The 15,612-nt window shown below is 51.5% G+C and overlaps 1 protein-coding gene across 1 annotated transcript in view; it reads right to left on the reverse strand.

Annotated features, from left to right (window-relative positions):
* Positions 1-960: 960 nt before the first annotated feature.
* ANKRD13B (ankyrin repeat domain 13B) overlaps positions 961-15,612 on the reverse strand; it is a 28,536-nt gene continuing 13,884 nt past the window's right edge. Inside the window, exons 3-15 of the mRNA XM_033172220.1 lie at positions 13,209-13,333; positions 12,587-12,632; positions 11,923-12,066; positions 10,957-11,146; positions 9,351-9,417; positions 9,065-9,146; positions 8,542-8,606; positions 6,127-6,257; positions 5,832-5,989; positions 5,049-5,207; positions 3,620-3,783; positions 2,781-2,857; positions 961-1,382 (exon numbers count right to left, since the gene is read on the reverse strand). Of these exons, the coding sequence (XP_033028111.1) occupies positions 1,160-1,382; positions 2,781-2,857; positions 3,620-3,783; positions 5,049-5,207; positions 5,832-5,989; positions 6,127-6,257; positions 8,542-8,606; positions 9,065-9,146; positions 9,351-9,417; positions 10,957-11,146; positions 11,923-12,066; positions 12,587-12,632; positions 13,209-13,333 (1,631 nt within the window). The 3' untranslated portion in view covers positions 961-1,159. The remainder of the gene's footprint in view (positions 1,383-2,780; positions 2,858-3,619; positions 3,784-5,048; positions 5,208-5,831; positions 5,990-6,126; positions 6,258-8,541; positions 8,607-9,064; positions 9,147-9,350; positions 9,418-10,956; positions 11,147-11,922; positions 12,067-12,586; positions 12,633-13,208; positions 13,334-15,612) is intronic.

The following is a 15,612-nucleotide window of genomic DNA, read 5'->3' on the forward strand; positions in this document are numbered from 1 at the left end:
TATAAAAAGCTCACCAACTTTGACCTGAACCCCCCAAAATGGGGTAGATCACTGCCAGTTTTAAACTCTGTGAGTAGATCGCAGTCTCTTGGAAGTTGGCCACCCCTGGTCTAGCGGAAGCTGCCCCGCAAGACGAAAAAGTCAATGGGGCTGCCTCGCAAGACGAAAAAAAAAAAATTTTTAAGCGCGAAAACCTCCGCGCTGCATTGCCGCTTCGCTAGACGAAAAATTCGCTCTACGAAGACACTCGTAGAACGAATTATTTTCGTCTAGCGGGGCACCACTGTATTAAAAACATGAGAAGAGTCAGCTCCATTAATTGGTCCAGTTCTCTTTCAAAGCCATCTCAGTTGGAGAGTTAAGTTAGATCAGGGAACGCAGAATGTTAAACACCCACAAATTTCCCCCAACTTCCAAGGCAAGCGGCTGCTGCATAGTACCCCCCCCCCACAACCCCCCAAAATATCCACTCTGGCCCAATATTGATTCCCGCTCCCTTCGCTATATTCTGCTGGTGGCCAGAATTGCAGAAAAACACACAGCCCCCCCCCCCTGCCGCCCCTGGCCAAAGCCCCATTGGGAGGGTGGGGTATGTTTTTCATGGGCAATGCATAACCATGAGGACGGATCCTGCCCACCACAGGATGGGGAAGACACCCAGCGAAGTCTGGTAGGCTCCACAGAGACAGGGATGAAGTGTTTTGAGTGTGTGTGTGTTGGGGGGGGAGGGAGGATGCATTTCTGCTTCTCTTCTCCCCCCCCCCACCTTTGCTCCCCTAAGTGCCTCCATTGTGCAAAAATCTCCAGTTCATTGAGACTTACCTGCTGCGCCCCCCCCCTCCCGAGGAGTGGGGGGGGGCTGTTAAATGGCTCAGTGTTGGGGAGGTGGGGATCATTTGGCGCCTCCCCAGTCGGGTCAGTATTTCTGTACCCCCCCCGTCCCCCAAATTCTTCCATTCCTGGCCCCCCACCCCCACCCCAAATCCTTGCTGATAAGTCACTTGGCATGGCTAAGAATAGAAAGGGGGGGTCCTCAGAGTCTGCAGAGCTCTGGCGCCACCTGGAGGCAGGCCAGGGGATTGTGCATGGGTGCTGCTGGCTCCCCACCACGCAGCCCCCACCTTCCCGGATCACTGGGTGTGTGTGGGGGGGTGCTCTGCTACTGTTCGGTGAGTGAGAGGCGCAGGATCCGCTCGAACTCCTCCTCTTCCTGCCGCGAGCGACGCTCGGCTTCCTCTTGCTCCTTTGCGGACAGCTCCATGGCTAGGCGGAGTTGCTCTGCGTAACTGGGCAGCGGGTGGCTGGGCCCCCTGCCCGCCGTGGGTGCCTTGGGGGGCTGCTGTGGGGTTGTGGGGCGGGGCGGGGGCGTGTGCTGGGGCGTCCTGGAGGAGCAAAGGAAAGAGAGGTAACGTGGCTGCTTAAGTCTGCATTCAGTTGAATGATACCGGCCAAGGGAAGACTTATTCTGCTGCCGGAATGGAATTTCAGTGGTACTTTGGTTCCCGAACTCCATCCATTCTGGAAGTCCGTTTGACTTCCAAAACGTTCTCAAACCAAGGTGCGGCTTCTGATTGGCTGGTTGGCCCCAGAAACAATGCCGATAGCCAAAACGGATGTTCGGCTTCCAAAAAATGTCCACAAACCAGAACACTTACTTGCAGGTTTGCGATGTTCAGAAGCCGATTTGTTCAGGAGCCAAGCCATTCGGGAACCAAGGTACCACTGTATAACATACATATATTTTTATTTATTTCACTTTGTGAGGATGCGGGAAGAGTCCTGTTGGAACAGGCCAAAGAGGGCCCATTGAGCCCAGCATCCTGTTCTCACAGAACAATGAGGGCTAGGAACTTGTCTCTTAAAAACAAAAATGAGCTTCTCCAAAAGCTGAATTCTGTAGCTAGCATTAAAGAGCAGGGCATGTTGGATCAGGACAAGCCAAAATATTCCCGCATTGCAAAGACTAGATGACCCTTGTGGTCCCAATTCTACAGATTCTATGATTTTGTGGTTCTGAAAAGTCCCCTCATGTCCAGCATCCTGTTCTCACAGTGGCCAACCAGATGTCCCAACAGGCTCTTCTGATGTGAGAATGGACAGTTTTACTGCGTTTACTACACTGAATGCTGGATCCCACCCACCAACCAGCCGTGGACAAGAACATCTACCACCAAGAGAACGCTAAAAAATACAACCCTTCACATTGTTCCCTCTTTCAACATATCACAATACAAAACCAGGAACCACTTAAAAAGGTTAATGCTTCTCCTATTTTGCCAGTTCCATCTTCTGATGTTCTTAATGCTTATATCATAATAAAATATGTTCTTCTTTTACAAATGAAGTGGACTCTGGTCCACAAAAGCTTGGGAACGTAATAAAATGTGTCAAGCCTTTAAGGTAAAACAAGGCTTTTTGTGGATGTTGACAAACAGCTGGGAGTCAACAACCGGAAGACAAACAACAGTGGGAACACCCAAAAGGTGCCTCGCCCCACCTGCCATGGTCCAATTAGGTCTCTGAATCAAAAACAAATCTTTTGCTAACTAGGAATGGACTTTTGCATGAGCTCAGTGTTGAAAATAAATCCCTGGGCTCGGAGGCACTCTGTTCTTAAAAGTTTTCCCCAATGTATCTTTTGCGATTGGTTCTGGCTGGAGGGACTGGGGGTTCTGTTAAAGAAACCCAAAGCAGATCTGACCAGGGTGAAGTTTGCCCGTCCCTGGTGCGGAGACCCCAGAAATGGAGAAGGGCTTTTGCCAGAAGCGTCCTGCGCTCACCTGTCAACTTTGCGCCCATCTTGGGACATGGGGTGGGTGCCTGGCTTGCTGTTCGTCAAGGCCTCCCAAATGGTAACCTGCAGGGGACAAGAGGGGACGAGGTTGCAGAGGCAGAAGACATTTGCTCCTCGATGCACCTGAGAGGTTGGACCCTCACTTTTCTGCCTGCTTTTGTGCTGTAGTTTAGCGTTCTGCATACGAGCGGAAGAAACAGGAAGGTTCTGCTTCCCTTTTCAGCTGACCACAGTTTAGTGTTACGTCCCAATCCAAATAAGGCATGGTTAGTCTTAAGCGTACTTTGTTCAACTGTGGTTTGCCGAAACCACAGTTTCTGAAGCTGGCTCGTTTCTTTTAAACTGTAAGATCAACCACAGTTTAGGGTTCAGGCATGAAAGGACGTTGCAGACTCAAACAGATGCACAGGAAGAAAAAAGGGAAGAGAGTGAGAGCCCAGAACCACTGTATGTCACAGCAAACCATAGTTCATTGTTGCAACCAAACCAGCCCTTGGGGCTGTCTGCAGACCATACTCCTCCCTGGCCTGTGTAATGGTGTCTCTTGCTTGCCTGGAAGGAACAATGCCCATACGGATGAGAGACATGTCTGGTGTGCAGCCACTGAAAGGTTCTCACTAGGTTCCCCAGCCTTGATTTAGCAGATTACAGGTACTCTCGCTCTCCCCTGAATGGCAACACCTCCCCTGCGCAAAGCTCTCCCCACCAGCCAGGCTCCTGGAGGTCCTGTGAGACGCCGGGGGTGTGTATCGGCCAGTGACTCTTCTACATGCAGAATAACAGATCCCCCAAGCCCTACAGCTGGGGAGGGATGGAGAGGCCCACCTGGTCATACTCGCTCCCAGCTTCTAGCAAGCTCTGCTGGATGGCGAATTGGAGGAGGTCGTCGTCGTCTTCTCCCCGCAGGGGCTCCGGATGGGTCCCAATGACGCTGTAGCCTCGCGGGGCCTCGAACAGAGACGGATCCATCTCATAGCACCGGCAGGAGCCTAGAAGGGGGGGGGGGAGAGGATCAAAGCTACAGCACAGCACCCCTGCCAAAGAGGTCTCGCTTCATCACACCTTGTTCTGCTTCCTCCGCACCCCTGGAAAATGTACCTGCGCCCTCCCCCTTGCTCTGCCGAATGGGGCCTCGGACCTCTGCCTTGAGGTTTCCCCTGGTTTCCCCCACTATGAATCTGCTAGGTATTTTGGAAGGTGGCGTTTCTGTTTTCTGGAATCAGGTTTTGCAGGACAGCTCCCGAGACCAAGGAGCAGATTCTGGCCTGTATTTGGAGATGGTCAGACGCCATCTTGAATCAAGATGGCGGGCTGCATCTTTCGAGAATGCAGTCGAGAACAGCCTTGACCAAAGGTGTTGTGGGCTTTGAAGACACTCAAACTCTGGACGCAAGGGAGAAACGTGCACACTTGGCAAATCCACACCGTGATCAACGCCCGCCCGGAAACCTATGTCCCCACTGTGGAAGGACGTGTGGATCCAGAATTGGCCTCCACAGTCACTTAGGGACTCATTGTTAAAACCGTGTTTATGGAAGACAATCTTACTCGGCTACGAGTGATCGAAGAAGAAGAAGAAGAAGAAGAAGAAGAAGAAGAAGAAGAAGAAGAAGAAGAAGAAGAAGAAGAAGAAGAAGAAGAAGAAGAAAAGGTGGTTTTAACCACTTGTTTCCAAACTGCACTGATTATTATAATTTTTGTTATGTTTCTGAAACTTCCGAAGCAATGTTGGGCACATGGCCCCTAAGTGGTGTTATGATTCCTTCTGGGTGCATTGAGGATTTTGTATCTTGCTTCATGCCCACTCCGTTCCCTTTAAAAGCCCCCCTCCCCATTCACCTCTATTTTCCTCATGCCTCATACAGCTGAGGGAACCCCCCCCCTCAAAGGCTCCCAGCTGTTTCTTCAAACAGCACATCGTTAATCTGTGGAACTCACTGCCACAGGAGGCAGTGACAGCCACCAACCAAGATGGGTTTATACGAGGATTGGACAAATCTGTGGAGTAAGGAAGGGCAATCGATGGCCGCCAGCCACAATAGCTCTGCTCTGCCTACACAGACAGAGTGATGCATCTAAATCCCAGTTGCTGGAAACCGCAGGAGGGGATAGGGGTCTTGTGTTCAAGTCCTGCTTGTGCGTTTTGCTTTGGGGCATCTGGTTGGCGACTGTGAGAAGAGGAGGCTGAACCAGATGGGACATGGGCCTGATCCAGCAGGTTCCCCTTATGTCCTTCCTCTGCCCCCCAACATACCAAGAGAGCTGGAGCTGCTTATGCTGGAGCGGTCACTGCCTGGCGACGGGGCGTCACTGCCGGGGCTGCCGGCCCCTCGGATCGAGACCACGGCTTCATCGCAGCCGTTGAGGTTCCCAAAGGTGATGCGGGCATTGAGGATGTGGAAAATGGGGATTTCTAGCCGGGTGGGGGAGAGAACGAGAGAGATTAGGGGTTTTATGGAACGTTAGTCCTACTCAGAGTAGAGCCACCGAAATGAATAGACATGACTATCTGGGTTGGCATCCATCTGTCTCTGAAGACCATAGAGTGTGCCTCCAGTGGGGCAGATGACAGGTTTGTGAATAGGATTTTTGGGGGGGATGGGGGCGTGGAAATGAATAAGAAAAGCCCTGCATGTTGGGTGTGACATCTCCAATCCCGATGTTGATGAGAAAACCTCTGTAAATGCAGCTCAAAACGCAGCCGGAGACAGAAGGGGTGACCTCTCTGCATTTCAGGCCACGAATGTGGACACATCCAGTGTTGTTTACAGCCCTACCTGCCCAGAATTAGCCGTGATTCCTGCACTGCAGGGGGTTGGGCTAGATGACCCTTGGGCCCCTTCCAACTCCATGATTTCTGGGAAGTGGAAAGGTCTGCAGATCACCCAGCTGGGTCTCTTGCCTGGAGTGAAAGGAGCATTTCGTAAAGTCGTGGAGTTGCAAGGGACCTCGGGGGTCAAGTAGACCAATGCACAGGTGTTAAGGACAAGGACCAACCAGCCCAGCTCTGCCCAGGTGGGGGGGGGGGTCTCCTCACCAATTTTCACAGGGAAGCCCGGGGGCAGGCGCAGAGTGATGAAGTCCCGCAGTTTGGCAAAGAGGGCGTTGCTGACGGCCATCAGGTCAATGATGGGGGCCACCTGCTCAGCCAGCGAGAGAGGGTGGTCTTCACAGAGCCACAACTTCGCCTTGAACCTGATGGAGGGAGACAGAGAAGCCCAGGCAAGGGGGTGTGGGGCGAGACAGTGAGCCCTGGGCTGTCCTTCACCCCAACCCCACCCAAAAGAGGACCCCCCTCCCTGCCTGCCACCCACCCACCCACCCAGCCTCACTTCTGCGTCTTGGTGGTGAGTTCAATGGGGCGCCCCATATCCCGGCTCCCCAGCTCAAAAGTGGGGTTGAAGTATTCCTCCGGCGTGATGGCGGTGGGGTTGGCGTGGCTCAGCGTTTGCGTGATGAGAGCCTGCGGGGAGAGAGAAGGGAATCACAGAATCGGAGGGTTGGAAAGGGACCCCGGGGGTCATCGAGTCCAAGCTCCTCCAATGCAGGAAGTGCAAGGCGGATGGACAGCCAAGCTCTGCTCAAAACACCTGATGGAGGAGAGTCCGCCACCCTCAGGGGACGTCCGTTCTGCTGCTGAACGGCTTCTACCACCAGAAAGTTCTCCCTAATGTCGGAAAACAAGCTTGCTCCATCTTCTAAGTGACAACCCTTTAGATATTGGAAGATGGCTCTCCTATCTGGTACGCAGGCTGAGACCCTACCTGCCCACAGACTGTCTCAGCAGAGTGGTACATGCTCTGGTTATCTCCCGCTTGGACTACTGCAATGCGCTCTACGTGGGGCTGCCTTTGAAGGTGACCAGGAAAATGCAATTAATCCAGAACGCGGCAGCTAGACTGGGGACTGGGAGTGGCCGCCGGGACCCCATAACACCGGTCTTGAAAGACCTACATTGGCTCCCAGTACATTTCTGAGCACAATTCAAAGTGTTGGTGTTGACCTTTAAAGCCCTAAATGGTCTCGGTCCAGTATACCTGAAGGAGCGTCTCCACCCCCATCATTCAGCCCAGACACTGAGATCCAGCACCGAGGGCCTTCTGGCGGTTCCCTCACTGCGAGAAGCAAAACTACAGGGAACCAGGCAGAGGGCCTTCTCGGTAGTGGCACCCACCCTGTGGAACGCCCTCCTATCAGAAGCCAAGGGAACAGACAACTGACATGTAGTAAATACCTGAAGGCAGCCCTGTTTAGGGAAGTTTTTAAACTGTGATATTTTAAATGTATTTTAATGTTTGGTGGAAGCCGCCCAGAGTGGCTGGGGAGACCCAGCCAGATGGGCGGGGTACAAATAAATTATTATTATTATTATTATTATTATTATTATTATTATTATTATTATTATTATTATTATTATTATTATTATTATTATCTCTTCTCAGTCTCCTCTTTTCCAGGCTAAACATACCCAGCTCCTTCAACCATTCCTCATCAGGCTTGGTTTCCAGACCCTTCATCATCTAGGTCGCCCTCCTCTGTGCGTGTTCCACCTTATCAATATCCTCCTTAAACTCTAGTGGGGGACTCTGGGTGGGTGTTGGCACCCCAGGCACTTTAGGGGGTGGGGCGGGGACGGTGTTTGGGAAACCAAGGCAAAGTTGGAGAGAGGGTATCCTAAGAAGGGGGCCTTTGTTGCTTCGCCAAGCCTTGGTTTATGTTTGAGATCCTTTTTATCCCAGGGGGGACAGTGAGCCAGTGAAGGCCCTGTGGTTAGAGTGTGGGACTGGGATCCCGGGGAGACCAGGGTTCGAATCTTCCCACCTGGCCATGAAGCTCTCACTGGGTGACCTCAGGCCAGTCAATCCTTCTCAGCCTAACCTACCTCGCAGGGCTGTTATGGGGATTAAATGAGGAGATGTGGAGAACCATGCACATCTCCTTGCACCCCTTGGAGAAAAAACGGGGGGGGGGGGGATATCAATTCAATGAATGAATGAATGAATGAATGGAACCAGCAGCAGCAATAAAATCTGGAAAAACGGCCAGGGGCCTTTCTCAGCCTTAGGGCCACCCTGCCTTTCAGACAAGCTTCTGGGGGCCACATGCCAGAGGTTAGTGGAACTAGAGGCAAAAGTGGGTGGGACGATAAATGCAAATTTTACCTTCATGCACTAGGCTGGTTTCTACACAAACACACACCCTCTCTGTCCTCTATCCCAGAGAAGAAGAAGAAGAGGAGGAGGAGGAGGAGGAGGAGGAGGAAGAGTTTGGATTTGCTATCCCGCTTTATCACTACCCGAAGGAGTCTCCAAACGGCTAACATTCTCCTTTCCCTTCTTCCTCCCCCACAACAAACACTCTGTGAGGTGAGTGGGGCTGAGAGACTTCAGAGAAGTGTGACTAGCCCAAGGTCACCCAGCAGCTGCATGTGGAGGAGCGGAGACGCGAACCCGGTTCACCAGATTACGAGTCTACCGCTCTTAACCACTACACCACACACCTTTCCAAGATGGGGCAAAGCAAGGGGCAGTGAGGGGCGTGGCAGGGGGCGTGGCCTGGGTAGGGGCGTGGCCTGGGGAGAGTCCCGTGGGCCAAGCAAAGAAGCCTGGAGATCCATATCTGGAGATCCACATCTCGGTCTGAAGATCTCCAGCTGTGCCGCAAAACAATATTGCAACAAAAGGAGCCTTCAAATGGCTTCTGGGGTGCGGTGTCCTCCACACCTGCTGCCCCCACTTATTACTCACCCCATTGTTGGGACCCACGTGTTGTTCGGCAATGCCCAGGAAGGACTGGAGAGGGGTTTTCCCGCCTGTAAAAGACAGACACACCAGAAGAGCTTTCTCCCGGACTGGGAACCTGTGGCTTTCTCAATGCTCTCGGTTGTCAGCCCTCATGCCAGCTCTGAGACTTTGGGAACGGGCCGCAGCTCAGCGGTAGAGCATCTACACATAGGAGGCTGCCTTGGGCTGAGTTGGTCTCGTCAAGCCCAGTGTTGCCTGCACTGACTGGCAGCAGCGGCTCGCCAGGTTTCCCAGCGAGGGGAATTGTCCTACCTGAAGATGCCTTTGGAGACTGAACCTGGGACTTGCCAATGACTTTTAACTGGACTGGCAATGGGTTAAAACACGGGTGGTTGGTCCACCGCAAATCCACTGGATCACCCTCAGTTTAGGCTCTAGACAGAGGCAGTGTGGCTCCTGGGTATCAGGATTCTGCCCGCCTTGTACACCCTGGAAGACCCCCGCAAGGAGAGGTCAAAAGGTTTACCTTTGGTTCTTCCTTTGTGCTGCTCCGAGAGATGCTCGGTCCTCGTCCTAGTGATGAGCTCTACGTTGGAAGCCCCGTAAACCTGAAGAGGGAGGCAGGGAAATGCCAAAGGTTGCTTCCGGTGGCTCTGGGAAAGCGCAACTTCCCCTGGCTCCCCAACATCCCCTGCAGCAGCTTCAAGCTCCTCGTCTTCTGCTACCATCGCCCCGACTGCATGGTCCTTTGCTTACTCTCTCTACCCAAAGACCCTTCTCCTGCAAAGATCCTCGCCCCGGCCGGTCCTCACCTTGGCCTCGTACCCGTTCACCACCTCGGTCTTCTCGCTCCTCCAGCCCAAAATACCCGTCTTGTTCCTGGAAGGGAGAAGGGAAGCTCAGCTCTCTCACCCGGCCACGGAATAAATCACCACTCAACTCCATGGGTCCAGTTCAAAGAGGAAGATGGGGAGAGGCCAGGTGAAGCCCAGTCTTGGGTGCGATTTGGGTGCCAAGAGCAGCCTCTCCTCTTCCAGGGGCAGAAGAACAGGCATCTACCCTGGAAGCAATCAGCTGGAGGAGACGTTGGTTGGAGATGCCTACAAGGAGGGCTCTCACAACTCAACCCAACCCAGCATTTTCAAAACGAGGGCCGCATGTTCTCCTGGGCAGCCTCTCAGGGGCCAGATCCCAGTGGTGGGCGGGGCCAGAGGCAAAATTCTACTCTTTCCGACATGGACTGGTTGAATGCAGAGGAGTGGGGGGAGGCAGAAGTTGGGGAACCCCCAAGGGGAGAAGGCTCAGGGCCAGGGGAGGGGTGGTGGGACGACAATGAGTGGTCAGAGGGAGAAGACTGGGAGGAGGAGGTGTCGGAAGCTAAAGAGATAAGGACTTCGTGAGCAGGAAGAGGCTGGGGCCAAGAGAATCGGAGGCATAAGCGGAGGCTGGAGAGGATGGGGGGGGGGTCAAGAGGCACAGATGAGGCAGGCTGCTGAAGAAGCCAGGGACCAGCTCGTCTCCCCCTGGTCGCCCAGAACCAGTAATAATAATAATAATAATAATAATAATAATAATAATAATAATAATAATTCATTAAAATACAAATTAATAAAAACAATTCATTAAAATACAAATTAAAATACAATTTAAAATTTAATTTATAGTGCAGCCTCATTTTTAAGTAGCCCACCAATCACACCAAAAGAATGAAACATCAGGGTTAAACTGAAACCAACCTAAAGGCCAGGTGGAACAGCTCCGTCTTGCAGGCCCTGCGGAAAGATGCCAAATCCTGCAGGGCCCTGGTCTCTTATGATAGACTGTTCCACCAAGTTGGGGCCAGTACTGAGAAGGCCCTGGCCCTAGTTGAAGCCAACCTAGCATAGTTATTCTTTGAGGACCTTAAGGTCCTACCCGGGACATACCAGGAGAGACAGTCCCTTAGGTATGAAGAGGGCGAAGCAAAGACAGGCAAGATGAAGGAGCCTCAGACTGCTTGGGAAAGACCTGGGGGAAGAGGAGATTTAGGGAGCTGTGGGAAGGCAGGGCCTCGCAACTGCCCCCTTGGGGCAAGTTCTGCTGGGAATAGTTGCTGTGGCCACTAGTCCTGCGCTGTTTTGTTTCTTTGACTAAAGAGTCAAACTTCACCGACACCTTGTGAGTTGTGGCTAACCTGCTCCCGGCACCCACCCTGACACTGACACACACCTCTCTGCTCCTTCCAACCCAGCAAAGAGGGATGATTAGGCGAAAACACTCAAGGAGAGGGTGAAGGAGGGGTGACAAGGGGCGTGGCCAGGGAAGGGGTGTGGCTCAGGAGAGGGCGTGGCCTGAGGAAGAGTCCTGGAGGGCCACATTTGGCCCGCAGGGCAGAGGTTTCCCTCCCACCCTGCTCCGGAGGATGCGATCCTGGTTCACCTCTCAAAGGCAATGTTGCGCGTGTCCAACTGGGTGGCGACCACGGGGGCCAGGAGGCGGCCCATCACCTGCTCCTCCGTGGGCTGCACCATGGCCAGGAGTCCCTCCCGGTCGTGGGTGGCCAGCGCCAGCGTTTCGGTGTAGACCACTTGCCGGTCGTGGTCAATCTCCATCACGACGGCGCTGCTGTCTGCGGGGCAGAGGAAGAGAGAGAAATGACCGGTGCTCTCCTGAGAGGGGTGTATCCTGACAATCTGGCTTGGCCAAAGGGGAAACCAGTGGAGTGTGCGGTCTCTTAGGGGAAACAAGGCACTGCCTCACCATCCTTAGTCTGATCTCAGCCAGCCCCCACCCAGCTGCCTTCTTGCTGCCTGCCGGTCTCTGGGGCTGCCAGCTTCCTCCTCCTCTGTCTCAGTGAGAACTCAGCAGGGAGGAGGAAGACGGGGACAAAACAGAAGTTGGCTCTGGCGCCACCTGCTGTCGGGCTCCCTGCCTTCTGCCCCATCTGTCCCCAACCCCACAAATTATTTCCTGCTTTGATAATGTGTATACCCCTCAGTATCAAACAAAAAAAAACCCCACACAAGTTGTAGCAATTCCAGCAGCAAAGCTGCAAAATGCAGCAAAACAACTGGTGCAGCATGCAGGTCAGGAACAAGCTTTTCTTCACCCTTCAGCCTAGCCTACCTTGCAGGGTTGTTGTGGAGGCCACAGGCAGGTGTCTGCTGCCTCCAGGCCCTTACAGCAGGTCATAAATACAGAGCAACTATACAATCAATACATACTTTATATAACTCGTCACGATATAATTGTGCCCCGTTTCACAACCATGCATTCCCGTAGTCCCCCCAATGCATTGGCTTTCTGCAACGGGAAAGCGTGGCCCCTGAATCTCTCTCCTTCCTCAAGTTCCCTTCCCTACGGGGTCCCCGGGACGCGAAGCGGCTCAGCCGAGCTCCCAACAACCTTGTCCTCGGAAGATGAAACTGCGGCTGCCGCGCTGCCACGTCATGTGGTCGAAGCCCAGGAGCGTCGTGTCCACCCGGAGGTTCTGCCCACACTTCCAGACCTTGTACGTGTCGCTGGGGCAGATTTTGGAGACCAGGGGGACTGCCGAGGGGAGGGGGAGAGAGGCAGCATTAGGGCTCGGGGCTTCTGCGTCCTCCCCTAATTTACCCTGCCTGGTTTTGACTTTTCCATTTGGTTTTGGCTGAATGGCTTTATCCACTTTTGCCGGTTTTTAATGAAACAGTGGTCTATATACAGTAAATAAAGATCTCGCCCACTGTGGCAAAGCAGGTTCCCATCCATGGCTCAGAGCCTGGCTTGGAAACCCCAAAGTGGGAGGAAAGGACTCTGTGCGTGTTCAGAGGTACTCTTGAATTATCTCAAGGATGCACAGAAGGCACTGCGGGTGGAAGATAAACCCCGGCTTACGTTGAAGTCCTGATATCACTTTTAATGGGAACAAAGGCAGGCTGGGGGTGGGGGCACGTTGCTTTCAATGATGGGAGGGGCAGCCCACAACCCCCCCAAAAAATGAACCCAAAGTAGTTATTATTAATGTTGTTACATTTATTATTATTAATCCTACTGTTACTTGTTATTATTATTCTGCATGCAAACATACCCCAGCTCGTAAATTCCCATTTCATCTCCACGTAGAAATCTTGAGCCTGGTGGAAGGAGAGAAGAGGTCAAAGGTCAAGGGCTACAGAGGTCAAAGGGACACCGGACGCCTGGGTTCACTCCTGGCCCAGCCCTAGCCCAACCTTCTAGGTATGAGGCTTGAAAAACTGGCCTCTAGCCCAACTCTCTCTCTCTGTGTGTGCGATTCATTCATTTAAATGTACAACTAGAGTTGCCAACTTTTAAATGTACAACTAGAGTTGCCAACTTTTTTTTACCACCCAGACTCCTTTGCCTTTAACAACAGCTCAAATCCCCAGGAATTAACAGATGGGAACATTTACACCCGTGTTGGACTCCAGCTCCCATCGCAACCCTGTTTTGGACCACTCTGGCTGGCACTGCTGGGAGTTGTAGTCCAATAGAGGAAGATAGAAGAAACAGAGGCAGGGGGTAAACCGGGGTGGATGGGATGCATTTATTTCTGACAAAAGGTCCCTGCCCTGAGTGGGTTACAATCTAGAAAACCACAGGCAGCAGAGACAACCAGGAGAGTCTTTTTCTTCTCCCTTAGGGATGACGATGGCAACGAGTTCAAGGAAGTCCCCCCCCCCCCTGCGTACCTTGCGCAGCCTCTCAAGCAGGAGGGGGATGCCGGCCAGGCGCTTGATGGCCCGCTGGTAGTCGCGGTACCGCAGCACCAGTTGGACGAGCTCCAGATCCCGGGTGCTCACCGCCTCCTGCAACACTGTGGAGGGAAGAGCAAAGGAGAATCTGGGGCTGGGGGCATCTGGCATAAAGTTCTTCCCATGGTTTAGTTGGAATCTCATTTCTTGTAACTTGAAACCATGGGTTCGAGTCCTACCCTCCAGAGCAGGAGAAAGCAAGCTTTTCCCCTCTTCTATGTGACAGCCCTTGAGATATTTGAAGATGGCCATCCTTTCTCCTTTCAGTTTCTTCTTTTCCAAGCTAAAAAGACCCAGCTCCTTCAACCGTTCTTCATAAGGCTTACTTTCTAGACCCTTCAAAACAAAATAAAAAATAAAATAAAAAATTCCTTCCAGTAGCACCTTAGAGACCAACTAAGTTTGTTCTTGGTATGAGCTTTCGTGTGGGAAATGCCGTTTACCTTCCTGCCAGAGTGGTACCTATTTATCTACTTGCACTTTGTGCTTTTGAACTGCTAGGTTGGCAGGAGCAGGGACCGAGCAACGGGAGCTCACCCCATCACGGGGATTCGAACTGCTGACCTTCTGATCGGCAAGCCCTAGGCTCTGTGGCTTAACCCACAGCACCACCCGCAGGAGACCAATTCCTTTGGCAATATATCTACACTTGGCACCATCAGAAACATTAATTTTGGACAACAAACCATGGTTTCTTTACAGTAGCACCTTAGAGACCAACTGAGTTTGTTCTTGGTATGAGCTTTCGTGTGCATGCACACTTCTTCAGATACACTGAAACAGAAGTCACCAATGGTTTCTTTAGTAACCTGTATCGTTTCCGTCAAAATTAAGTTATAGGAATCTTGCCTTGACTTACATTCCCATCCTAAATGTAGCAAGTTCGCTGCAGCAACAATTTCCAACACTTAGGTGATATGGAAGGAATCTCATGCCAAGAACAAACTTAGTTGGTCTCTAAGGTGCTACTGGAAGGATTTTTTTTTATTTTTCATTTTTGACTATGGCAGACCAACACGGCTACCTACCTGTTTCTAGACCCTTGATCACCTGGTTTGCCCTCCTTTGCCCACCTTCCACCTTGTCGATATCCTTCTTAAACTGAGGTGCCCAGAACTGGACACAGATGGGGGTCTGACCAATGTATATAAAGAATTTATCTCTGCAAACTTCACACATCTGATGAAGCGCCTGACAGCTGACATCGTAATAAATCAGTTCGCAGGGTGGGCTGGGGGAGCCTCCGGTCCAGGATGCAATGTGGCCCTCCACCTCTGTCTGTCTGGCCCTTGCAAACTTTCTCTCGGCCACTCCACCCCTCCTTGATTGCTTTCTGGCTGCCTGGAACGGGTCCTTGAATGACGGACCATTCCTCCATTCCCTTCCCAGATGAAGAGGGGAGGGGAGGTCTATGTGGGAAAACTCCAACTTTCCCTGTACAAAGGTAGCATTTACCTTTGTTGCCCCGCCCACTTTTGCCCCCAGGCCCCGCCCACTGATGTGGGAATGTGGGCCCCACACCCCTGGTGAAAGGAATTTCCTTGCTGTCCTTAAATTTATTCACCTCCCCCCCCCCCCGGCAGGGAAAGAGCCACCCTGGCATCAGAGTGTCAGACTCAGACCTGGGAGTGACCCGGGTTCAAATCTCCCCACTCAGCCATGAAACTCACTGCCTGTGACCTTGGGGACTTTACATTGCTCCTCAGCCTAGCCTACCTCACAGGGTTCTTGTGAGGATTAAATGAGGAGGGGAAACCTAGTGCGCCCGACCTTGAATTCCTTGGAGAGTATTGTATTGTGATGATTATGATACTGTATTAAAAAGATGTTTAAAAGAGTTAAGATAAGGTGCAGCAAAGGAGAGATAAGTAAAACACCACGAAAAATGGGCTGGGAAATCAAAAAAATGAAAAGAAATATCTTTTTAAAATGCATTGGAATTTTATGTGTCATTTTTTTGGAAATTTCATAAAAATATTATTTTATTTAAAAAAGAATTCCTTGGAGGAAACGGAAAATAAAGCAAAAAACAGCAAAGTGAAACTGGTCAGAAGTGAAGCCAACAAACCCATTGTTTAAAACAGAGAAACCAAGCAGTGCTATCATAATGATTAAGGCCTTAAATGATAATTTCAGGTTATATTTTAGTGACTAAGTTTTAATTAATATATATATTTTAATTGTTTCTATATCTGTATTGTCCCTGTTATACCTAATTGCAAATTCAAATGTATCCCTATCGTGTTTCCTTGATTTCCTTGATATTGTATGTGGGCTGGGACTGGTCTGTGACCGTGATAATAAATTTCAAAATAGAGAAACTGAGAATTAAAAACAGGTC

The sequence above is a fragment of the Lacerta agilis genome, chromosome 15, assembly GCF_009819535.1.
Source record: "Lacerta agilis isolate rLacAgi1 chromosome 15, rLacAgi1.pri, whole genome shotgun sequence".
Classification (NCBI taxonomy): domain Eukaryota; kingdom Metazoa; phylum Chordata; class Lepidosauria; order Squamata; family Lacertidae; genus Lacerta; species Lacerta agilis.